This window comes from Aethalodelphis obliquidens, unplaced genomic scaffold (genome assembly GCF_003676395.1).
Source record: "Aethalodelphis obliquidens isolate GAN/ISIS:26980383/991018 unplaced genomic scaffold, ASM367639v1 scaffold14, whole genome shotgun sequence".
In the NCBI taxonomy this organism is placed as follows: Eukaryota; Metazoa; Chordata; class Mammalia; order Artiodactyla; family Delphinidae; genus Aethalodelphis; species Aethalodelphis obliquidens.
Window position 1 is genome coordinate 3,266,625 of NW_020837958.1, and position 25,852 is coordinate 3,292,476.

The window sequence follows — 25,852 nt, forward strand, 5'->3', positions numbered from 1 at the left end:
CCACAACAGTGAGAGGCCTGCATATCGCAAAAAAAAATAATAATAATAATAATTGGTGTTTCAGGGGTAAACCTCTGATACCTGGCAAACTTGGCTGTCTAGAACATCTCTTTCTCTTAATTTGTTTTGCTGTTTTACTTCTTTTATGTATTTTTTTGCAGTGTCTTTTTTTAAATCATTTCATGTCCTTATTCACTTAAAATATGAAGTCTCTCATTTTTAGATTTTAGGAATTTTTTTCAGTACTCTAATTACACACTTTTCTTCTGGTCCTTTTTCTTATGTGATACATTCCTTTTAAAAAAGAAAGTCTCATGAAAAACGCCTAGTCTAGAACTAGCATGAGTTCTTCATTTGGGAGTAAAGACCAGATCCCATATCAGAAATCTCTGGGCAGTAAGGGAAAACAGTTTTTTTATGCTTTAGAGGACTGCCCACTTACTTTGAGCTATGTTTAATATGGGGGATTCCTCCAAACAAAATATGGACAGTCCCCTTGAGTATTATAAAATGACATTTACTTGTTTAACTAGTAGTAAATTTGCTTTCTATAGGATAAAAAGGAATAGATTGCTTATACACCCAATGAAATGGTTTGTTTTAGATCAGAGGAGACTTGCCTTACTTGGTCCCAAGAGCTCTAAGCTAACTTAGGCCCTTCTTGAATCAGAGGACTGAAATGTGGGTTTGGTTAAGTCTGAAGTCTTTCTAAAATCTCTAGATAACTCTGGGATGATGCTTATAAAAATAACACAAGGATAGCCACTGTTTCTTGAGTGCTTGATGTTTCCATGCCATCTGTTAGTACTACTTCCTTGCATAAAGTCACTGGCTTTGTATGATCTGGCCCTTTTCAGTCTGCCCTTTCTCTCAACTCCTGTTTTGGCCACATGAGTTGCAGTTCTGTTCTTTATCTTGCCTAGCTCTTTCAGGCTTTTCACACACATGCCTGAAACAATCTCTTATTAAATCTAGTCATTATGCCTATGCCTGGCTAATCCATATTAATTTCCTTTAGTTCTCAGCCTAAATATCACTTTCTCAAGGAGACCTTCCCTGACCCTCCAGTCCAGGTTAAGTACCTCTGTTACACCCTCATAGTATTGCCCCTGGGCTACTGTATTTCACTTCCCATACTCAGTAAGTAGATAAGTGCCTAATACAGAATAGTGTCAGATCATGAGATGCTACTCTGTATTAGGTACTTAGCTACATACTAAGTGTACCTGTGGGACAGGGGGATAATATGGGTATTTGCGGGGATTCTTAACAGGTATAAAGCAGAAATCTCATTTTCACTTCAACAGTTCACCATTACAGTTAGTTGAATCACCTTAGGCAAGTTAGTTAACCTCTATGCCTCAGTTTTCTTGTCTGTAAAATGGGGCTAATATCAATCTCAGAGTTATGAGAATTAAATGAGTTAGTATATGTGAAGTGCTTAGAATAGTGCCTGGCACATAATGAATGCTCCAGAAGTGTGTATTAAATAAGGAACCACATGAAGATGGTACTTTTACGACGGATAATGAAACTGAGGCTCAGCTAGTGTGTGACAAAGCAAGCTTTAGAACTCAGATCTAACTCCAGCGCCCAACACGACAATTTAGATTGAATTTAATTTTGACTAGAGTGCTCTGTAATAAGATTTATTACAAGCAACTGTTCTGCCATGACTTTACCAAATGATTCTAAAATTAAAATTTCCCTCTTTTAATGGATTTTATAATCAAAAAATAGGTACTAAAAAAAGTGACAAAAATCTTATAAATTTTTTGAAATCTATTACTTAATAATTTTTCACTTTGAAAGTGGGTTTACTTTAGAATTCCATTAAATATATCATGTTTCCCTTTCACATTTGAAATACGCATTCAACATACAATATTTTATTTATAAACTCAAAGAACACATTTATTGTATATTTAAGACTTCTATGATTTGATGAAATTGTGCTATTTTAGGAATTATGTGTTAGAGGACGAAGCACTCTGCTGGATGCTGGGGTAATAAATAAGATTCAGGGGGCTTCCCTGGTGGTTCAGTGGTGAAGAAGCCTCCTGCCAATGCAGGGGACACGGGTTCGAGCCCTGGTCTGGGAAGATCTCACATGCCATGGAGCAACTAAGCCCATGTGCCACAACTACTGAGCTTGCGCTCTAGAGCCCACGAGCCACAGCTGCTGAGCCCATATGCCACAACTACTGAAGCCCGTGTGCCTAGAGCCCATGCTCCACAATGAAGAGTAGGCCCCTGCTCGCCACAACTAGGGAAAGTCCGTGTGTAGTGACGAAGACAAAATGCAGCCAAAAATAAAAAAATAAATTTATTTAAAAAAAAAAAAGATTCACATCTTTCTTTCAAAGGAGATATGGTGTCCAAAAAATGTTAAGGGGAAGAATTGAGGCTTATGGGATGAGTATAGACAGATCCATCCTCAAGGTGCCAGGCTGGAATTATAAAGTTTTAGAGCTTTTAAAAGCATTATGATAGAAAATATTGAAACGTGTTGTTTAAAAAAGAAAAAAGAGGGCTTCCCTGGTGGCGCAGTGGTTGAGAGTCCGCCTGCCGATGCAGGGGACACAGGTTCGTGGCTAGGCCCGTGAGCCATGGCCGCTGAGCCTGCATGTCCGGAGTCTGTGCCCTGCAACGGGAGAGGCCACAACAGTGAGAGGCCCGCGTACCGCAAAGAAAAAAAAAGAAAAAAGACATGGCTAGGTATTAAAGTGAGAAGTAAAAATTCTTTAGCTAGTCCCTTTAGCTACTCTTTTAAAGTGGTCATAGTTAAGTTTTCTATGGATCCATCCAGAAAAGTTTTATGTGCTTTCAAACATGTACAATGTTGTATTAGTTTTCTATGACTGCTGAAACAAATGACCACAAATTTGGTGGCTTAAAACAACAGTAATTTATTCTCTCACATTTCTGGAGTCCAGAGCCCAAAATTTAGGGTGAGTAGGAGTTTAGGATTAAAATATACACACTACTGTATATATAAAAGAGATAACCAACAAGGACCTACTGCACAGGGAACTACACTCAGTATCTTGTAATAACCTATAATGGAAAAGAATCTTAAAATACACACATATGTGTGTGTGTGTGTGTGTGTGTGTGTGTGTGTGTGTGTGTGTATGTATGTATATCTGAATCACTTTGCTGCACGCCTGAAACTACCACAACATTGTAAATCAACAATATTTCAATAAGAATTTTTTTAAAAATTTAGGGTGAGTCTTACTGGAGGCTAATATTGAGGCAAAGCCATACTTCTCCAGAGGCCCTGGGGAAGCACTGCTTCCTTGCCTCTTCAGCTTCTGGCGTCTCTTGGTATCCCTTGGCTTGTGTTGCATCACTCCAGCCTCTTCTGATCTTGCTCTTCTCCATCTTCACATCGCCTTCTTGTCTGTGTGTGTCAGATTTCCCTCTGTTACCCTCTCATAAGGGTACATGTGATTGCATTCAGGCTCACCCAGATAATCCAGGATGATCTCCCCATCTCAATATCCGTAATTTAATCACATCTGCAAAGACCCTTTTTCCACATAAAACATTTAAAGTTTTTAGGGATTACAGCCCAATATCTTTGGGGGTCATTATCAGCCTACCACCAGTGTGTATGACCCTCTTTTTTATTTTTACTAAACACAAAAAAAGGAATTAGACTTCATAGGCTATCTCCAAATTTCTTTTTAAAACTTAATAGATTTCTTCCGCATCAGTATTTAAATATCTTCTTTAGTCTTCTTTGTCTTTTTTTTTCTTTAAATACCTATAGGGCATTTTATTGAATAGACAAGTATCTCACTTTTTTTTTAATTGCAGCTTAAAAAAAAAGCATGTAACAAAATAATTACCATCATAATCATTTTAAATTAACTACATTCACATTGTGGTGAAACACATCTCAAAACCTTTTTCATCTTGCAAATCTGATACACTGTACCCATTAAACAACTTTCCTTTTCCTCCTTCCCCCAGCCCCTAATAACCACCATTCTACTTTCTGTTGCTAATTTAATAGTTTGGATACCTCATGTAAGTGGAATCATATAATATTTGTCTTTTTGTGACTTGCTTATTTCACTTAGCATGATATCCTCAAAGTTTATCCATATTGTAGCGTGTAACCGGATTTCCTTCCTTTTTAAGACTACTATTCCATTGTATGTATTTACCACATTTTGCTTATCCATTCATTCATTTTTCTGTGGACATTTGGGTTACTTCTACTACTTTGAACATGGATGTACAAATCTGAGCCCCAGCTTTCAATTCTTTGGATATATATATACACACACTCATACATACACTTAGAAGTGGAATTGCTGGATCATATGGTAATATGGTATTCTATTTTTACTTTTTTTGAGGTTACTCCATACTGTTTTTGAGGTTACTCCATACTGTTTTCCATAGCAGTTGCACCATTTTACAATCCCACCAACAGTGTACAAGTGTTGCAGTTTCTCTACATTCTTGCCAACGTTTGTTATTTTCTGTTTTTTTTTTAAATTGGTTTGTTTATTTGATAGTAACCATTCTAATGGGTGTGAGGGATATCTCATTGTGGTTTTGACTTGTGTTTCTCTGATGATTAGTGATGTTGAGCATCTTTTCCTATGATCGTTGGCCATTTGTATATCATCTTTGTAGAAACGTCTATTCAAGTCTTTTGCCCATTTTTAATTGGGTTATTTGGAGTTTTGTTGTTTTGGGAGTTCTTTTTTTTAACATCTTTATTGGAGTATAATTGTTTTACATGTTGTGTTAGTTTCTGCTGTATAACAAAGTGAATCAACTATATGCATACGTATATCCCCATATCCCCTCCCTCTTGTGTCTCCCTCCCACCCTCCTTATCCCACCCCTCTAGGTGGTCGCAAAGCACCGAGCTGATCTCCCTGTGCCATGCAGCTGCTTCCCTCTAGCTATCTATTTTACATTTGGTAGTGTGTATATGTCAGTGCTACGCTCTCACTTTGTCCCAGCTTACCCTTCCCCCTCCCCATGTCCTCAAGTCCGTTCTCTACGTTTGTATCTTTATTCCTGTCCTGCCCCTAGGTTCATCAGACCATTTTTCTTTTACGATTCTATATATATGTGTTAGCATACGGTATTTGTTTTTCTCTTTCTGACTTAACTTCACTCTGTATGATGGACTCTAGGTCCATCCACCTCACTACAAATAACAATTTCGTTTCTTTTTATGGCTGAGTAATATTCCATTGTATATATGTGCCACGTCTCCCCCCCTCAATTTATTTATTTATTTTTGGCTGTGTTGGGTCTTTGTTTCTGTGTGTGGGCTTTCTCCAGTTGCGGTGAGCGGGGGCCGTTCTTCATCGCAGTGCGCGGGCCAATCTTCATCATGGTGCGCGGGCCTTTCACTGTCAGCCTCTCCCATTGTGGAGCACAGGCTCCAGACGCGGAGGCTCAGTAGTTGTGGCTCACGGGCTTAGTTGCTCCACGGCATGTGGGATCTTCCCAGACCAGGGCTCGAACCCGTGTCCCCTGCATTGGCAGGCAGATTCTTAACCACTGTGCCACCAGGGAAGCCCTGCCACATCTTCTTTATCCATTCATCTGTCGATGGACACTTAGGTTGCTTCCATGTTCTGGCTATTGTAAATAATGCTGCAGTGAACATTGTGGTACATGACTCTTTTTGAATTATGGGTTTCTCAGGGTATTTGCCCAGTAGTGGGTTTGCTGGGTCATATGGTAGTTCTATTTTTAGTTTTTTAAGGAACCTCCATACTGTTCTCTGTAGTGGCTGTATCAATTTACATTCCCACCAACAGTGCGGGAGGGTTCTGTTGTGGGAGTTCTTGATATTCTCTGGATATTAACCCCTTATCAGATAAATGATTTATAAATATTTTCTTCCCTTCTGTAGGTTATCTTTTCACTCTGTTTATTGTGTCCTTTGATACACAAAAGTTTTTAAGTTTGATATAGTCCCCATTGTCCTATTAATTTTTATGTATGGTGTAAGGTAAACGTCCAACTTCATTCTTTTGCATGTAGCTATCCAGTTTTTCCAGTCACCATTTGTTGAAGAGACCATCCTTTCCCCTTTGAATGGTCTTGGCACCCTTGTCATAGATCATTTTACCCTAAACGCAAGGGATTATTTTTGGGTTCTCTATTCTGTTCCATTGGTCTGTTTGTCTTTATGCCACTACCACACTGTTTTGATCATTGTGGCTTTTTAATGTGTTTTGGAATCAAGAAGAGAGCCCTGCAATATTTTTTTTTCAAAAGTGTTTTGACTATTCAGGGTCCTTTGAGATTCCATATGAATTTTAGGATTAATTTTTCTATTTCTACAAAAAAAATGCTGTTGGAATTTTGAGAGAGATTGTGTTGAATCTATAGATTATTTTCTGATATATGGAATCTTAATAATACTAAGTCTTCCAATCCATGGGTATGGGATGTCTTTTCATTTATTTGTGTCTTCTTTAATTTCTTTCAGCATTGTTCTGTAGTTTTCAGTGTACAAGTCTTTCATCTCCTTGGTTAGATTTATTCCCAAATATTTTGTTCTTTTCAATGCTATTGTAAGTGGAGTTGTTTAAACTAACACAACTTTGTAAATGAACTATACTCCAATAAAAAATTTTTTTAAGTTTATTTTAGTATATGTAAGTTATACCTCAGTAAACCTGACTTAAAAGTTCTTAGATTGGGGAACCTCTTCTCCCTCTGATCCTCAGTTAACACTACTTCTGACAGCTGAGAACACAGGTAACTAGGAGCAGTCGGGGGAGGGGGGGGGACGCTGCTATACGTTTTCATTTTAGTTTTAAAAGGAATGTAACAGAAAAGGCAGACAGTATTTGTTGAGCGTTATGTATTTTATTTACCAAATACTTAATGTATAGCAATTAATTCTAGGCACTTTACAAATATAATAAACTTAACTCATTTAATTCTCCTAATAACCCAATAAGGTGAAAAAATTCCTCATTTTACAAATAGAAAACAGAAGCACAGAGAGGTAGGAGTTGTCTAAAACCACACAGCTAATAAACGGCACAACCAGATTTGAACTAAGCATTCTGGCCCCAGAGTCCATGCTCTTAATCTCTAACTTGGCCTCTTTCCTTCACTGAATATGATCTAATAAGGAATTCCAGTTAATGCTTAAAACTTCTTTCCCCCTTGCTCTGGCTATGTGTACAATAAATATTTTTCTTATCTCTGCTTGATTTGTTGCAGGAAAAACATTACAATGAAGAAGGATTTTTTAAAAGCACAAGAAATGCCACCTTTCTAATATATGAATTATCATTTTCCCATGTTTTCTTCCATATATAGTATTTGCTAAATCATTTCCTAAACAGTTTCAACTTTGCCCTGTTAAGGAGAATACTTCTATCTGGTAATTTGTTGAATTATGAAGGTTTTACATGTCCAGTTGAGTCTCTTCATGGTATAGTAAAGAAAAGGATACAGTAACCAAAATAAGATGGGCTGTGTTTGGGCTGTGATATTTGGTAAGATATCTAAGTATTACGTAGGAATATTTATATAAAATGTCTTTGCTTTGGGGCAAAAGATATAAATCTGATTGTACTGAGCTGTACAGTAAATGGATTTTTTTCTCTCTAAATTCTTAATTCACTAATAAACACAGCACTGGGTATTATCCATTTGTGTGTGTGCATGCGCACATATACTCACTGCAGTATGCTTATTGAAGTTATCTGGACTCCTGTGTCAAAATAAGTGTTGGTCATACCTTTTGTGTTAATTATTTATTGAGTATTCATTTGGTATCACACAGAAAAAGGATGAGTGAGCTACATTCCAACCCTTGCCCTTGAGGTGCTCACAATCTAATGGGAAGGCTGATCTACAAACTGTTACTCTCAGAGCAGTGTGATAAGCTTGATACAGACAGAATGAAAGAAGGTCTTAATTACTTAATTCAAAAGTATCATTCACAGTTAAATGCACTTTAAAATGAGATTTTTTTGGCAGTTCAAAATCAGACTATTCTAATCTGAATCAGTATCTCTTCATGATAACCTTAGCCTAGAATTTTCTAAGACTTTCAGAATAAGGGTAATCTGGGTCTGCTCCATATTAGAGCAGTCTTTGGGCCTGTTCTTTGGAATCTAAATTTCCTCTTGAACCCCTTTTTGGGATAGAAGATGTTAGGGCACTTGTAAATGGTCTTTAGCTTTACTAAATTGATTCCCATAGAGGTTTGGTGGTGGCTTACAGTTTTAATAAGGTATGTTTATTCATCAAGATTAGATGAAGGTAACACCAGCTTAATAACCACATAAATTTCTTTCCTGACAGTTATAAAGGAGACACAGAATGCATACAAACCTTATAATCTGAGATTAAGGAAAAATTCCTCCTATGAAAAGAAATTTAAAATTCATTAATGACCTGTGGAGACCTCAGAGACCATTACTTAACTCCCTGAGATATTAATCCAGTTTCTCCTACAATTTTTCACAAGAACTCTTCATATTACATTAGATGACTGCACATCACAATTGTATTTGCACGCAAGATTTCTTTATCTACATAGACTTGTAGTGAATTCTTGGCCAATGTTTCAAAGATCACATTTTACTCACAAGAAGGAGAATGTTATTTTTCTATTTTGCCCCCTACTTCCGTCTTCTATCGTTGTCTAGGATTCCTCATGTTGTACAGAAGAGAAAGAAGTCACTGAGAGGGTGAGGTGAAGCAGTGCAGGCTGTCAGAATTCTTTTCTGTGCCTTTGAGTTGCCATTTGAAAAACACTAACCGCTGAAGTTAATGGAAGAAGCCACTTACATAATGGGGGCTATATGTTTACCCTGATGCTTTGACTGTTTCCTGCAGCAACTTTTTTCGCCCCTGGAGGAGGAATTAGGATTGTGATAGTAAGAACAGGTCACCTCCTTTGTTTCTGGAACATTATCTGTGTTGCCACAAAAAAAGAGGTCCCCACCCAGCTGCGGTGGAGTTTCCCTAGCTGGGCCTCCATTCACCTCTTGCCTTGGAAGCCCTCTGGGCTGGAAGGAGCGCCCTGGGTCCTGCAGACCTCTGAGCAAAGGCACGCTGCGGCCCCTTTAAGCCGTCAGTGTGTGCTGGGGCGGGGGCGGGGTGGGGCGGGCACTCTGACAGTGAGCTCTGGGCCCCGCCCCCGAGGAGGCGTTTCTCAGCGGCCTCGGCACCAATGCCACCACCGCCCCCGCCCGTCAGGTATTCCTGCAGATTCTGCCTCGGACCGTAGGGCCCCGACCTCTCCCTGCCTGGGGAGCGTAAGTGTCAAACTGCGGGCTAGGGTCAAGCATCCCGTGCCCATGCCGGAAGTCCTGGTGGACTGTACAGGGGACTTTCCTGGCCTATCAGAGGCTAAGGCGGCGAAAGAGCGTAAACAATGCCGGCTGCAGTGAGCTAAAGCCTGGGGCATCTGCTCTACTTCTGGGTGGTGACAGCGGCCCTAGGGTGCTGGTCTGGATATGCAGTGGTTGAGCGGTGCCCAGAACCTAGCTTTGCCCCAGCCTGGTTCCTGCTTGGAGTGAGGCGAGGATTGCTTTTACCCTGTATAATCCAACTAAGCTAGATGGGTGGAGCTGGATCTAGTGCCCTGGGCCTTGGGTCCTTAGCCTGGCATTTGGAGACCTGGGTAGCTTTGGGATGAGTAAGCATTAGATTTTCAGCTACCTTGGTACAATTGAGCAGTAACTCTGAAAGTTGACCTAATTCACAGCCGGGTTTAGCTCTGTGTCTCCCCAGAGGCCTGTGTTACTAGAGTCCCCCTTTTGAAGACACTGACGGTGATCATCTATTAGGGAGAGTCAGTTAACCCTCTTTCCCACTGATACGAATAGCACCGTGTGAAAGAGTCAGCTCTTTACCCCTCTCTGAAGGAACTGGTGGGAGGCCACCATCCCAGGACTAGTACAGTAAGCCCACCCAAGTTTGTTGAGATAACCTACTAGAGGAGCAGTTCGCATTTCTGGCCCCCTGATAATGCAGAATACTACAAGAGGATAACACTTGTCGTTGTTAATGAGAATTACCTGGAGGTAGTGAGATTTTTTTAAATTAGAGGGAAAGGCTTGTCATTTTTGTTACTGGCTACTTAAGTGATGAGATTTTGTCTCGCTTAGCCAAGTAATAAAATTTAAAGTTTTCTGTGACAGTTACATAATTGCTATGCTTCTTTAATCCAGTTGGCTTTCTTAGACATAGATTGAGTAAAGATTTCTGGGCATGTATGTGTATTTTGTCTTATCCTTGTTTTCTAATTATTTCCTTTTTTGAGCAAATTTACATCATTCTTTATTGGTCGTTCAAAGGGTTTGCTTTTTCTTTTTTCTTTTTTTTTTTTTTTTGCGGTACGCGGGCCTGTCACTGCTGTGGCCTCTCCCGCCGCGGAGCACAGGCTCCGGATGCACAGGCCCAGCGGCCATGGCTCACGGGCCCAGCCTCTCCGCGGCATGCGGGATCCTCCCGGACCGGAGCACGAACCCGTGTCCCCTGCATCGGCAGGCGGACTCTAAACCACTGCGCCACCAGGGAAGCCCAGGGTTTGCTTTTTGAGTGGGCAGAATTTTTCCTCAAACTTCCCTCAGACTCATTCTGTGCTTCTGCAGTAGCATTTCCTTAGCCAGAAGTGAGAGTCCAGGAATGGTAATCAGATCTAGATCTCTTGTGTTGTGATAGTGAAGAGCTTTTGAAGGTCAAGAGCTTGAGAATTAGCCATAAAATAGTTTTACTGTCATAGCTTCTTCTTCTTTTAGCTTTAGAAAGCTAAAACAGTATGTTTAGTAGCTGTATAACTATTTTTATAAGATGTCGTGGTACAGGAATTTAAAGTAAAAGGACACTACACATGGACCCTTGAGTGATGGGGAAGAGTGGTGGGTGGACTGAGAGATAGGAGACAAAGGTTCTAGCCCAACTCTAACATTACTGATGACTTAATCTCCCTGTGCCTTACTTTTAGCTGGTTGATGAATGAGAAAATGCATAGATTGCAGGGGTCTATATGTTAATGATAGTACATTATGCACACTTAAATATTGAACACTAAACTGAAATTTATTCTGAGTTCAGAGTTTACTCCAAGTTGTGTCTTTATGTATGTCTTTGGAAACATTTCTTAACCTTTGGTCTAAAAATAAATAATTACATCTAAACCTTCTTCAGCAGTAGTGTGGACTTTATGGTACTTGAGCTCTTTGGAAGACATTTTAGATACAGCCGTGGTATAAAATGATAATATTTCCGTGGAACAGATATATTTTAGCTGACTCCCTTGCCTTTTCCTCTGTTTTAGGCTAGGGTAAAACCTCCTGAGAGTGCCGAATAATTTGAAATTTCTGAGTATTTGTAGTATTGACTAGACTGAACCATAGCAAGCATCATATATAGGTCAAATTAATTTTATTAATGCTTCTCTTTGTTGGCAATTTTATTTACTCTTAAAGCATCAAACCTTGCTATGTAATGAAGACTTGGTTTCATACATCTATGTTTATAGAATGTTTATATGTTTATAAAATCCAGAACCCTCTGTTCATTCCTGGTCCCACATTTCCAGCCACTTGAAGATCATATTTCTCAAGTCTAAAACCAAACTCATCATATTCTTAACCTCTCCTCCACTCCCCCAAAACAAACAACTCAGAACTTTCTTCTGAGATTTTTCTGTCATTAGCACCACTGTTCTCCAAGTCATGTAGACTGGAGCCTCCTACTAGGTCTCCTACATCCTTAGTTGCTAAGGCTTATTGATTCTGCTTCTTTAATGTAATTCCCTTCAGTCTCCTCTGCTCATCCTTTCCATTCCTAGGAGTCTGGCTTCTATTTATCTTTGTCCTCGAGTACTGCAGTAATTTCCTATCAGGACTCTACTTTCTCTCCCTTCCAATTCATTCTGCATAGATTTATCTTTCTAAAGTAATTAGGATCATGTCATTGCCCTGCTTCAGGTCATCAGCATCCTCTGCTGTTTAGCTTAATATTCAAGATTATACATGATTTGACCCTAGTCTGTCTTTCTGGTCTTATACTTAATAAATGGAGCCATTTAGTGTTCCCTAAACATGCTTAGTACTTTTCTACTTCCAAGACTTTGCCTTTCTTGTTTTCTCAGCCTAAAATATCTCTTCTCCACTCCTGGTTTTGTTTTTGTTTTTATTTTTTTAAATCTACCTATCATTTATCACTGAGCTCAGATGTCATCCTTTCTATGAGATTTTTCACTGACCATCCCTTGCTCACTGGCGGTTGATCCTGTCTTTGAACTCCCTTAACCCTTATTTGTCTCTTGCTTAGGGCACTTTCCACATATAATACATTTTGTATTATGGTTATTTGTTTAGACATCTACTTTTACTCCTGTGAACTCCTTGAGTCATGGTTTACCCATAGGGAAATTCATCAAATGAATGCTTTAGGTAAAATTGGAATGGAGTAACTCCTTAGTGTTAGATCCTATTATTTTACACCCAGCCCATTCACATGTAAAATGATCGGCAACTTTAACAAATCACTCTTATTTCCTAAGGACTTCTGTTAGTAAACTTTGTTAGTTTGTTTTTTTAACAGTTTTAATGAGATACATAATTTACGTACCATTCACCCATTTAAAGTGTACAATTCACTGACTTTCAGTATATTCATAGATTTGTGCAGCCATCACTAACAGTCAATTTTAGAACACTTTCATTACCCCAAAAAGAAACCCCGCACTCCTTAACACCCTTCTAATATCCCCAAACACCCCAGTCATAGGCAACCTCTCATCTACTTTCTGTCTCTATAGATTTGCCTATTCTGGACATTTTATATAAATGGAATTATATAATAAGTGGTCCTTTGCAACTGACTTCTTTCACTTAATATAATGTTTTCAAGGTTCATCCATGTTGCAGCATGTATCAGTACTTCACTTCTTTTGTGTGTGTACACATAACGTAAAATTCACCATCTTAAGCATTTTTAAATATACAACTCAGTGGCATTAAATGCATTTGTAATGTTGTGTAGCTACCACCATCCATCTCCATAATTCTTTTCATCTTGTAGAACTGAAATTTTACACCCATTCAACAGTAACCCGTCATTACCCTTCTCGATCCATCTGCTGGCAACAATCATTCTACCTTCTATCTCTATGATTTTGACTACTCTAAGTACTTGATATAAGTGGAATCATACACTGTTTGTCTCTTTGTGGCTGGCTTAATTTCACTTAACATAACGTCTTCAAGGTTCACTCAGGTTATAGCATGTCCGAATTTCTGTCCTTTTTAAGCTGAATGATATTCTTTTGTATGTGTATACCACATTTTGCTTATCCATTCATCCATCAGTGGTCACTTGGGTTGCTTCCATATTTTAGCTGTTGTGAGTAATGCTGCTATGAACATGGGTGTACAGATATCTCTTCAAGATCCTGCTTTCGATTATTTTGGGCATATACCCAGAAGTGGAATTGCTGGATCATATTGTCATTCTGTTTTAATTTTTTGAGGAACGGCCATACTGTTTTCCACAGTAACTGTACCATTTTACATTGTCACCAACAGTGTACAAGGGTTCCAATTTCTCCATATCCTTGCCAACATTTGTTGTTTCCTGGGTTTTTGATAGTAGCCATCCTAATAGGTGTGAGGTAATACTTGTAGTTTTGATTTGCATTTCCCTAATGTTTGTAATCTTGAGCATCTTTTCATGTGCTTATTGGCCATTTGTCTGTCTTTGGATGAATGTCTAATCAAGTTCTTTGCCCATTTTTTAATCAAGTTGTTTGCTTTTTTTGTTGTTGAGTTTTAGGAATTCTTTATAGTACTTAATTTTTATTACTGAATCATACTCCATTCTGTGGATTTACCACGTTTTATCTATTTATCAGTGGATAGAGGTTTGGGTTGTTTCCACTCTTTGGCTATTATGAATGTTAGTTTGGTTTTAATTTGCTGTGTATATTGAAAACAGCACTACATTTCTCTAAAGAGATCACTCAGGCCTTTTAACTGGTGTGACTTTTCATGAAATTGTTGGTTTATTCTACATGTATTCCGTTTTATGAACTCTGAGGGTCCTCTTCATTACTTCCTGAATATGTTCTAAATGTTCCTAAGGCCTTTACTTTCCTTTGTGATAACGGCTAGTTAAAATTTGCAGATAGAGGCAAAGTTTAACTTACAAACAGGTAGCCACTTTAATGACTTTCCCCTACTGTCCCCCCTGCAAATATTCTAGAATTATAGTTATAAATTTAAAACTAGTATGAGCTATAGAAATTATAGTCTACCACTCTTTAGTTTTTTTATTAATCTCAATGAAAGATTTTCCTTTTCAACTGGTAGAGTCAGTATTCAATGGAATAAGGGTTGTGAGGGAGAAGGGTCGGACTACGTGGATAACCCCAAATTATAATTAAAACTGTAGTCATTTCTTTCTTACACAAAGACAGGTTAACAGTGTTCTGAGGCCCAACTGGGTAGTTAGGCTTGATTATCCGGCAGCTGCTGATTAGGGATGATTCCCCCTTACCAACTAACTGTATTTTAAATTTCCCTAAATTACCTAAGTCCTTTGGAGGCAAATAAACTTGTCTTTCATATATACTCTCATTTGCCCTTTATATTTTTATTGAGTTAAGTAATCACCAAAATAATTCTTACTATTTATACTGTAGAGTGTGAATAGATTTCACTATAGATAATGTAGAAACCATATGTAGGTCAGTTGTAGGAATTTCACCAAACTAGGTATCAAGAAATCTCTTTCAGGGATTTCCCTGGTGGCACAGTGGTTAAGAATCCGTCTGCCAATTCAGGGGCCACGGGTTCGATCCCTGGTCCGGAAAGATCCCACATGCTGCGGAGCAACTAAGCCTGTGCACCACAACTACTGAGCCTGTGCTCTAGAACCCACGAGCCACAAATACTGAGTGTGTGTGCCACAACTACTGAAGCCTGCGTGCCTAGAGCCTGTGCTCCGCAACAAGAGAAGCCACCGCAATGAACCACAGCATAGAGTAGCCCCCGCTCACCGCAAGTAGAGAAAACCCGTGTGCAGCAATGAAGACCCAACGCAGCCAAAAATAAATTAAAAAAAAGAAATCTCTTTTAGACCATTCTCCCCTACTTAAGTGACATTGGGCAGGACGCTGAACCTCTTTTTCCCCATATGTAAAAAGAGGATAATGATACTTTATTTATTTATTTGACCCTTTTGAAGATAGAGATTAATAAGACAAAAGGCTTTTGCTCAAGAGAATCTTATAGTTTAGTAAGAGTCACATAACGAAGAATAATATGAAAAAGAAAGAAACTAAACCTGAATGAGATAATATAACAGCGTGCTTGCATTTACATTATGAAATACATAGAAAATGAATGATTGTAAAAATACATGTAAAATATAAAGTGCTACTGAAATACAGGATGGATGTTAACCATTATTTTAACTAGGGACTTTGAGATGATTGTAAGCAGTGCCCTAAAGTCTTTTTTTTTTTTTTTTTTTTACAATTCTACATTCACATTTATTTATCTAATACAATGGAAATACAAAGGAGAAAATAAAGTCTCAATAAATAAAGGACAGAGCTAGCTTTTTTAAACCTTTCATATTTTACTCTTAAAACTACTGTTGTCCAACAACATTTATATATCATAGTGTTTCCACATCAAAACTGATGGCAGAGTTACATGTCCTCAGGGAATGCCCTAAAGTTTTTGATCATAGAATTTGAAAGGTTGTAGATCAAGAGATTTTAAGCTGGGTTAGAATTCAGAGACTCTGTAAATTTGTATGGAAAAATAATTACATCTTTATTTGCACCAATCTTATAACTGAAATTTCTTTTTCTTTCTTTCTTTTTTTTTTTTTGGTCTGCGTTGGGTCTTTGTTGCTGCGTGCGGGCTTTCTGGTTGCAGAGAGCGGGGGCTACTCTTCATCGCAGCGTGCGGGCTTCTCATTGCAGTGGCTTGCTTGTTGTGGAGCATGGGCTCTAGGTGTGCGAGCTTCAGTAGTCGTGGCACCTGGGCTCAGTAATTGTGGCACACGGGCTTATTTGCTCCACGGCATGTGGGATCTTCCCGGACCAGGGATCGAACCCCGTGTCCCCTGCATTGGCAGGTGGATTCTTAACCACTGTGCCACCAGGGAAGTCCTAACTGAAATTTTGACATTTTCTTCAGTTAATAACGTAGGCAATAAACTACAATAATATTATAAGAACCTATGCCTTTGTCACCAATAGAAATCATTTTCATAATCATGTTATGTAGTATATAAAAATATTTTTAGGGCTTCCCTGGTGGCGCAGTGGTTGAGAGTCCGCCTGCCGATGCAGGGGACACGGGTTCGTGCCCCAGTCTGGGAAGATCCCACATGCCGTGGAGCGCCTGGGCCCGTGAGCCATGGCCGCTGAGCCTGCGCGTCCGGAGCCTGTGGTCCGCAACGGGAAAGGCCACAACAGTGAGAGGCCCGCGTAAGGTAAAAAATATATATATACATATATATATATATTTTTATTCATAACAAGAGTTACAGTAGTTATTAAATCTGCTGCTGGATTTTATTTAATATATTAATGGAGAAGCCCATATATTCACATTTCAAAATATTTTGATAACTATATTTCAACATAACTATATTATATTCAACATATATAACTATTTCAACATAACTGATTTAATATGATCATATATTTTATGCATTAAACAATATTCGGAGGTGCCTATAGACTTGCTCTTTTAATCCTATAAAATTCCAAAATAAAGTCAACTGTAATTTAGAAATGAAATAAATTCAAATTTGGGATGCCAAATAATGATAGTAAGTTGCTAACATTTTTTGAGCCCTTGCTAGATGCCAAGTACCTAGTCTAAGAGCTTTACATGTACTGACTCATTTAATCCACACAACAATTCTCTGAGGTATGTATTATTATTCCCACTTTACACACAAGCATGCTGAGGCAATATATATTTGGCTAAGTAACTTACCCAAGGCCTCAACCTCAAGTTAGTGGTGGTTTTGAAGATACAGAATTCTTTTAATTTTTTTTAAGTGTAGATTTGCAGCCAGACATAGAAAGTAATAAAGTTTCCCTCAAGTAGCAAAAACTCAAATTTGATAAGACTGTTACTGCATTTTGAGTTATTGTGGGTTTTTTTTCTTTCCCCAGCATACATTAATTGATCATTTTATATGTGTCAGACACTGTACATGGTGGTCTAAGGGGCTCATCTACCTGTCCTGTAGATGCTGGTTTCATCTAAACTCTAACCTGGGGCTCTTCTCACTATGTACTCTCCCTCAGTACTATCATCCACCCCCTTGGTTTTAATTACATTTATCTACTGATAACTCCTAAATTTTTATCTCTCTCTTGAATACCAGGCTTGAATCTCCAGCTGCTTCCCGCATCTACCCTCGTCTAGTGTACATGTCAAACTCAGCTTGCCCAAAACTTCATTTTCATCTGTGTCTTATACTCCTTCTACAGTCACTCAATAAAGACAGTCCTTGACATTCCTTGTAGCTCTAAAATCCATCCCGTTTTCTCCACCTGCATTGCTACTACTCTAAGTTCCAGGCCATCATCATCCTTCATTTAGATTACAGCCTTCTAACTGATTTCCCTCCATTGTTAACTGCCTTCCAAGACATTCTTTACATTGCTTTTATATTTACGTTATATAGTCTTTGAAAAATGCAAGTTTGGTAGCATATGAAATTTTCCTGTCTACAGTCCTTCAAAGTCTCCTTCTACCTTTGGGATAAAGTCTAAATTCCTTAACATTGCTTACAAGACCTTCCAGGGTCTGATTTGGACTACTTTCTAGCCTTACTCTTTATACCCTTTCACTTTTCTTGTTGCATTTTATACTTTAGCCTTGCTGAACTTTTTTCAGTTCCTCAAATCACTATAATAAAAGAAGATAGAATAGATGTTATTGGCAGTTTCTAAACACTTACCTCTATTTCTGTACTTATCTCTGAATGATAAGTTTGTGAAACAGCACAAGTCTTTGGACCACACTTTTAGTAGATTTAAACTACAGTATACCACATGGATGAATTTTACAAATGAAACATTGAATGAAAAAAGCAACTTATGGAAGACTATAACATTTTTCTAAGGCTCACAAACAAGCACAGTTAATTTTATTTAGGAATATGTGACTGACTACAGCATAGAACCAGGTGAACTTTAGGAAAGTGCTTCTGTGGTAAGAAGGATGGGGTAGGAAAGAAATGCACAGGTGCAGTAATAATATTAGTAGTGTCCTAATTTTCAGTTTGGGTGGTAGGTCAATATATCAATTTTATTGTAATGCTTCCTAACACATATATTGTATATATTTTCTTATATATGTAAAAAATTAAATTGTAAAATTATTTTAAAATTAAAATAATTATGGGGAAAAATTAGTGAAGTGCTTTTTTTCTTAGTATATTGATCCTGGAAAACGATAGATACAGAGCAGTAGTCCTCAGTGTCACACGTATACACAAAACACTATCCATTATTTCAGTGGCTGGGAAAGTTTTGTGTTTTTTTAATAAATTTATTTATTTATTTTAAAATTTTTGGCTGTGTTGGGTCTTTGTTGCTGTACGCAGGCTTTCTCTACTTGCAATGAGCGGGGGCTACTCTTCGTTGCAGTGCACAGGCTTCTCATTGTTGTGGCTTCTCTTGTTGCGGAGCACAGGCTCTAGTCGCGCAGGCTTCAGTAGTTGTGGCTTGCGGGCTCTAGAGCAGGCTCAGTAGTGGTGGCGCATGGGCTTAGTTGCTCTGCAACATGTGAGAGCTTCCCAGGCCAGGGCTCGAACCCATGTTCCTTGCATTGACAGGCAGATTCTTAACCACTGCGCCACCAGGGAAGCCCTGGGAAAGTTTTGGTATGAAGCAAGCCTTTCCTTTGAATGGAAAGCAGCAAAATCTTAAACACTAATTTTTTTAAAAAACTGAAGCTATGAAGTAGTAGAAGCCATTTCAGAAAATATAGCACAGTGACATCAATATTTTAATTTTTTTCGAAGATTTTTAATCACAGTTTCAATTTCGTTACTTGTGATTGGTCTGTTCATATTTTCTATTTCTTCCTGGTTCAGGAAGGTTATACCTTTCTAAGAATTTGTCCACAAAAAGAGTCATGTACCAAAATGTTCATTGCAGCTCTATTTATCTCTATTTAGGAGATAGAAACAACCTAAGTGTCCATCATTAGATGAATGGATAAAGAAGATGTGGCACATATATACAATGGAATATTACTCAGCCGTAAAAAGAAACAAAATTGAGCTATTTGTAATGAGGTGGATAGACCTAGAGTCTGTCATACAGAGTGAAGTAAGTCAGAAAGAGAAAGACAAATACCGTATGCTAACACATATATATGGAATTTAAGAGAAAAAAATGTCATGAAGAACCTAGGGGTAAGACAGGAATAAAGACACAGACCTACTAGAGAATGGACTTGAGGATATGGGGAGTGGGAAGGGTAAGCTGTGACAAAGCGAGAGAGAGGCATGGACATATATACACTACCAAACGTAAGGTAGATAGCTAGTGGGAAGCAGCCGCATAGCACAGGGAGATCAACTCTGTGCTTTGTGACCGCCTGGAGGAGTGGGATAGGGAGGGTGGGAGGGAGGGAGACACAAGAGGGAAGAGATATGGGAACATATGTATATGTATAACTGATTCACTTTGTTATGAAGCAGAAACTAACACACCATTGTAAAGCAGTTATACTCCAATAAAGATGTAAAAAAAAAATACACATCAGAAAAAAAAAAAAGAATTTGTCCATTTCTTCCAGGTTGTCCATTTTATTGGCATAGAGTTGCTTGTAGTAGTCTCTTAGGATGCTTTGTATTTCTGTGGTGTCTGTTGTAACTTCTTTTTCATTTCTAATTTTATTGATTTTAGTCCTCTCCCTCTTTTTCTTGATGAGCCTGGCTAAAGGTTTATCAATTTTGTTTATCTTTTCAAAGAACCAGCTTTTAATTTTATTGATCTTTGCTATTTTCTTTGTTTTATTTCATTAATTTCTGCTCTTTATGATTTCCTTCCTTCTACTAACTTTGGGTTTTGTTTGTTGTTCTTTCTCTAGTTCATTTAGGTGTAAGCTTAGATTGTTTATTTGAGATTTTTCTTGTTTCTTGAGGTAGGCTTGTATTGCTATAAACTTCCCTCTTAGAACTGCTTTTGCTGCATCCCATAGGTTTTGGATCTCGTGTTTTCATTGTCATTTGTCTCTAGGTATTTTTTGATTTCCTCTTTGATTTCTTCAGTGATCTCTTGGTTATTTAGTAACGTATTGTTTAGCCTCCATGTGTTTGGGTTTTTTACATTTTTTTCCCTGTAATTGATTTCTAATCTCATAGTGTTGTGGTCAGAAAAGATGCTTGATATGATTTCAGTTTTCTTAAATTTACTAAGGCTTGATTTGTGACCCAAGATGTGATCTATCGTGGAGAATGTTCTGTGTGCACTTGAGAAGAAAGTGTAGTCTGCTGTTTTTGGACGGAATGTTGTATAAATATCAATTAAATCTATCTGGTCTATTGTGTCATTTAAAGCTTGTGTTTCCTTATTAATATTCTGTCTGGATGATCTGTCCACTGGTGTAACTAAGTGAGGTGTTTAAGTCCCCCACTATGATTGTTACTGTCAATTTCCTCTTTTAGAGCTGTTAGCAGTTGCTTTATGTATTGAGGTGCTCCTATGTTGGGTGCATATATATTTATAATTGTTATATCTTTTTCTTAGATTGATCCCTTGATCATTATGTAGTGTCCTTCCTTGTCTCTTGTGACATTCTTTATTTTAAAGTCTTTTATCCTATATGAGTATTGCTACTCCAGGTTTCTTTTGATTTCCATTTGCATGGAATATCTTTTTCCATCCCCTCACTTTCAGTCTGTTTGTGTCCCTAGGTCTGAAGTGAGTCTCTTGTAGACAGCATATATATGGATCTTGTTTTTGTATCTATTCAGCAAGCCTGTGTCTTTTGGTTGGAGCATTTAATCCATTCACGATTAAGGTAATTATTGATATGTATGTTCCTGTTACCATTTTCTTAATTGTTATGGGTTTGGTTTTGTAGGTCCTTTTCTTCTCTTGTGTTTCCCACGTAGAGAAGTTCCTTTAGCATTTGTTGTAGAGCTGGTTTGGTGATGCTGAATTCTCTTAGCTTTCGCTTGTCTGTAAAGCTTTTGATTTCTCCATTGAATCTGAATGAGATCCTGGCCAGTTAGAGTAATGTTGGTTGTAGGTTCTTCCCTTTCATCATTTAAAATATATCGTGCCACTGCCTTCTGGCTTGTAGAGTTTCTACTGAGAAATCAGCTGTTAACCTTATGGGAGCTCCCTTGTATGTTATTTGTCGTTTTTCCCTTGTTGCTTTCAGTAATTTTTCTTTGTCTTTAATTTTTGTCAATTTGATTACTGTGGGTCTTGGCTTGTTTCTCCTTGGGTTTATCCTGCCTGGGACTCTCTGCGCTTCCTGGACTTGGGTGGCTATTTCCTTTCCCATGTTAGGGAAGTTTTCGACTATAATCTCTTCAAATATTTTCTCTGGTCCTTTCTCTCTCTCTTCTCCTTTTGGAACCCCTATAATGTGAATGTTGTTGCATTTAATGTTGTCCCAGAGGTCTCCTAGGCTGTCTTCATTTCTTTTCATTCTTTTTTCTTTATTCTCTTCCACGGCAGTGAATTCCACCATTCTGTCTTCCAGGTCACTTATCCGTTCTTCTGCCTCAGTTATTCTGCTATTGATTCCTTCTAGTGTAGTTTTCATTTCAGTTATTGTATTGTTCATCTCTGTTTGTTTGTTCTTTAATTAGGTCTTTGTTAAACATTTCTTGCATCTTCTCGATCTTTGCCTCCATTCTTTTTCTGAGGTCCTGGATCATCTTCACTATCATTATTCTGAATTCTTTTTCTGAAAGGTTGCTTATCTCCACTTCATTTAGTTGTTTTTCTGGGGTTTTATCTTGTTCCTTCATCTGGTACAAAGTCCTCTTTTTATTTTGTCTGTCTGCTGTGAATGTGGTTTTCCTTCCACAGGCTGCAGAAGTGTAGTTCTTCTTGCTTCTGCTGTCTGCCCTCTGGTGGATGAGGCTATCTAAGAGGCTTGTGCAAGCTTCCTGATGGGAGGGACTGGTGGTGGATTGAGCTGGGTGTTGCTCTGGTGGGCAGAGCTCAATAAAACTTTAATCCGCTTGTCTGCTGATGCATGGGGCTGGGTTCCCTCCCTGTTGGTTGTTTGGACTGAGGTGACCCAGCTCTGGAGCCTACCCAGCTCTTTGGTGGGGCTAATGGCAGACTCTGGGAGGGCTCACGCCAAAGAGTACCTCCCAGAACTTCTGCTGCCAGTGTCCTTGTCCCCACGGTGAGCCACAGCCACCCCCAGCCTCTGCAGGAGACCCTCTAACACTAGCAGGTACGTCTGGTTCAATCTTCGGTGGGGTCACTGCTCCTTCCCCTGGGTCCTGATGCACACACTACTTTGTGTGTGCCCTCCAAGAGTGGAGTCTCTGTTTCCCCCAGTCCTGTTGAAGTCCTGCAGTCAAATCCCGCTAGCCTTCAAAGTCTGATTCTCTAGGAATTCCTCCTTCCATTGCCGGACCCCCAGTTTGGGAAGCCTGACCTGGGGCTCAGAACCTTCACTCCAGTGGGTGGACTTCTGTGGTATAAGTGTTCTGCAGTTTGTGAGTCACCCACCCAGCAGTTGTGGGATTTGATTTTATTGTGATTGCACCCCTCCTACCGTCTCATTGCGGCGTCTCCTTTGTCTTTGGATGTGGGGTATCTTTTTGGTGAGTTCCAGTGTCTTCCTGTCGATGATTGTTCAGCAGTTAGTTGTGATGCCGGTGCTCTCGCAAGAGGGAGTGAGAGCACGTCCTTCTCCACCATCTTGAACCAGTCTCTCACTTTGCTGTATACCTGGTTTCAGGACTTAATGAAGCTCAGATTCTTGATGTCCCATTACAGAAAGAATTCAGTGAGAGACAAAGTGATAGGTAAGAAGTGGATTTATTTAGAGAGAAACACACTCCACAGACAGAGTGTGGGCCATCTCAGAAGGCGAGAGTGGCCTTGGGAGAAACACATGCCACAGACAGAGTGTGGGCCACCTCAGAAGTTGAGAAAGGCTGACATCAATATTTTATATGAGGCAGTTTAGGTTAGGTAACCTTTTTCTTCATGTTTCGAAAAGCAACCAACAAGAAAAAAAAGTATTGCAGAGAATTCACAGAATACCAACAATCGAATATTATTGTTCACATTCTCTTGGCTGGAAAATGTTTTTAAAACTTACATTGACTGTTTCTCTTTGAAACTCAGATAGGAAAGATTGCTTTTGCAGCTCAAACTTGTGCCAAGAAAGTAACATTAGAGGTTTTTAACCCAGGTTGCATATTACAGTCACCTAGGAACTGAAAAAAAAATATTTTTTTATTGAGGTGAAATTCATATAACATAAAATTAACCATTTTAAAGTGAACAATTCAATGGCATTTTGTACATTCACAATGTTGTGCAACCACCATCTCTGTCTAGTTCCAAAACAGTAACATTTCCATCACATCACAGTAAGACTCCTTACCCATTAAGCAATTTCTCCCCACTCCCACTCTCTCCCCCTCTCTCCTCAACCCCTGGCAACCACCAGTCTCCATCTGTCTCTATGGATTGATCTGTTCTGGGTATTTCCTATGAATGGAATCATATAATATAGAACCTTTTGTGTTTGGCTTCCTTCACTTAGCATCATGTTTGTGAAATTCATCCATGCTGTAGCATGTATCAGTAAGTACTTCATTCCCATTTATAGCTGAGTAATAGTCCATCGTATGTATGTTTCACAGTTTGTTTATTCATCCATGGATAGACATTTGGGCTGATTTTTGGCCATTGTGAATAGTGCTGCTATCAATATGCATGTACATGTACTTGTTGGAGTACTTGCTTTCAATGCTTTCAGTTCTTTTAGTTGCTGTATAATATTACACAGTGAATATACCACTATTTATTCATTCTCTTTTTGATGAACTTGTAAAAAGTGTTTCCAACTTTTGACTTTTCTATGAACAACATTGCTATGAATACTCTCATACAGGTCTTCTGGTGCAGTTGGCATCAATTTCTAGGGTATATACCTAGGAATGGAGTTGCTGGATAGTGGAGTATGTGCATTTTCAATTTAAATAATGCCATACTGTTTTCCAAACTGTTGTACTATTTTATCTCTCACTATTGCTGTATTAGAGTTCCTGTAGATTTGCTATTAAGGTTTGACTCCTGCTCTAAAACACACTGCTGTTGTTTCACAGACTCTTGGGAATTTTGAAGAGAAGTCTTAATGAAAGTTCCTTTTACTCTAATAAACTTTTACAATTCAGTCTCTAGTAACTTTCCCTGGGATATTTCCTACATTTTAATGGGAGGCAACAAGTTGTAAAGAAGAGGCATAGACTTGGAATCTTAGTGTGATCTCACGGCCTGTTAGCTTTGTTGTTTTGGGCAAGTTACTGAATCTTTGTGAGCCTAGTGTGTAAAGTGGGGAGAATGTCTTTCTTTCGTGTAGTTGTTGTTAGTATAATGAATCAATATGTTTAAAAAGTAGTTTGCACAGTGCCTGACTCATAGCAGATACTATCAAGGCATATATTCATTAGACAAATATTTATTGAAGACATATTTTATGTCACACCAGGACTGGGGATGGAAAGATTAAGCAAGATCCCTTTTATGTTATTTATAATATTGGAAAACTTGAAACAATTTAAATGTCCAGTGTTAGGCTTGGTAATTATGGTACATTCATAAAATGGAGTGTAGTGCAGCCTTTAAACATCATGTTCTCAAATATGAGGAAATGTTTGTGACGATGTAAGAAAAAAATTACAAGAGGATTAGCCCTTTTTCATATAATTTATACACTGCATGTGCATTGAAAAAAATCTGGAAGGGTTCAAGTGGATACACTGCAGTGTTCATTTTGGTTACTAATTGATAGTGAAATTGTATTTTAATGCTTTCCTTCCTTATATATTTTCTATACTTTCCAGATTTTCTACAGCTAACATAGATTACATTTTTTAAAAAAATAAATTTATTTATTTTTGGCTACGTTGGGTCTTTGTTGCGGTGTGCGGGCTTCTCATTGCGGTGGCTTCTCTTGTTGCGGAGCACAGGCTCTAGGCACACGGGCTTCAGTATTTGTGGCTTATGGGCTCTAGAGCGCAGGCTCAGTAGTTGTGGCGCACGGGCTTAGTTGCTCCACAGCATGTGGGATCTTCCCGGACCAGGGCTTGAACCTGTGTCCCCTGCATTGGCAGGCGGATTCTTAACCACTGCGCCACCAAGGAATCCCTCATTTAGAATTTTTATTAACTTTCTTTGTTTACTTTTTAAATGTTCTATTAATGGAATTAAATGGGCATTTGACCAAAGAATGAGATTTTTTACTTTTGTTGGTTTACACATGCTAAAATAATAGTCTCAGAAAAATCTTTTTGTCTTTAAGAGACAGCTTGGTTGCTAGAGTTAATAGATCCCGATTTTTGTCTGACCAGGAATTACTCTTAATTCTAAGAAGAAACTGGAAGCACAATGGGAGATGACAGTGAGTGGGTGAAACTGCCAGTTGATCAGAAATGTGAACACAAGGTAAGACTTTTCTGGAACTCAAATTTCAGTGTCATTGGCTTGTTTTGTCAGCAGTTATACTGTATAGTGTAGTATAAAGCTGCCTGATGATTACACAATACAACTGGAGAAACAGCCTACTTTGGAGATTGGGCAGTTTCAGCAGGAAAATTTCTCATGTTTGAATTG

General features: G+C 38.5%; 1 protein-coding gene across 1 annotated transcript in view; it reads left to right on the plus strand.

Annotated features, from left to right (window-relative positions):
* The window catches only part of CKAP5 (cytoskeleton associated protein 5), a 107,109-nt gene that overhangs the window by 9,657 nt on the left and 71,600 nt on the right, over nucleotides 1-25,852 (plus strand). The window contains exon 2 of the mRNA XM_027114809.1: nucleotides 25,591-25,684. Coding sequence (XP_026970610.1) covers nucleotides 25,628-25,684 — 57 coding nt within the window. The 5' untranslated portion in view covers nucleotides 25,591-25,627. The remainder of the gene's footprint in view (nucleotides 1-25,590; nucleotides 25,685-25,852) is intronic.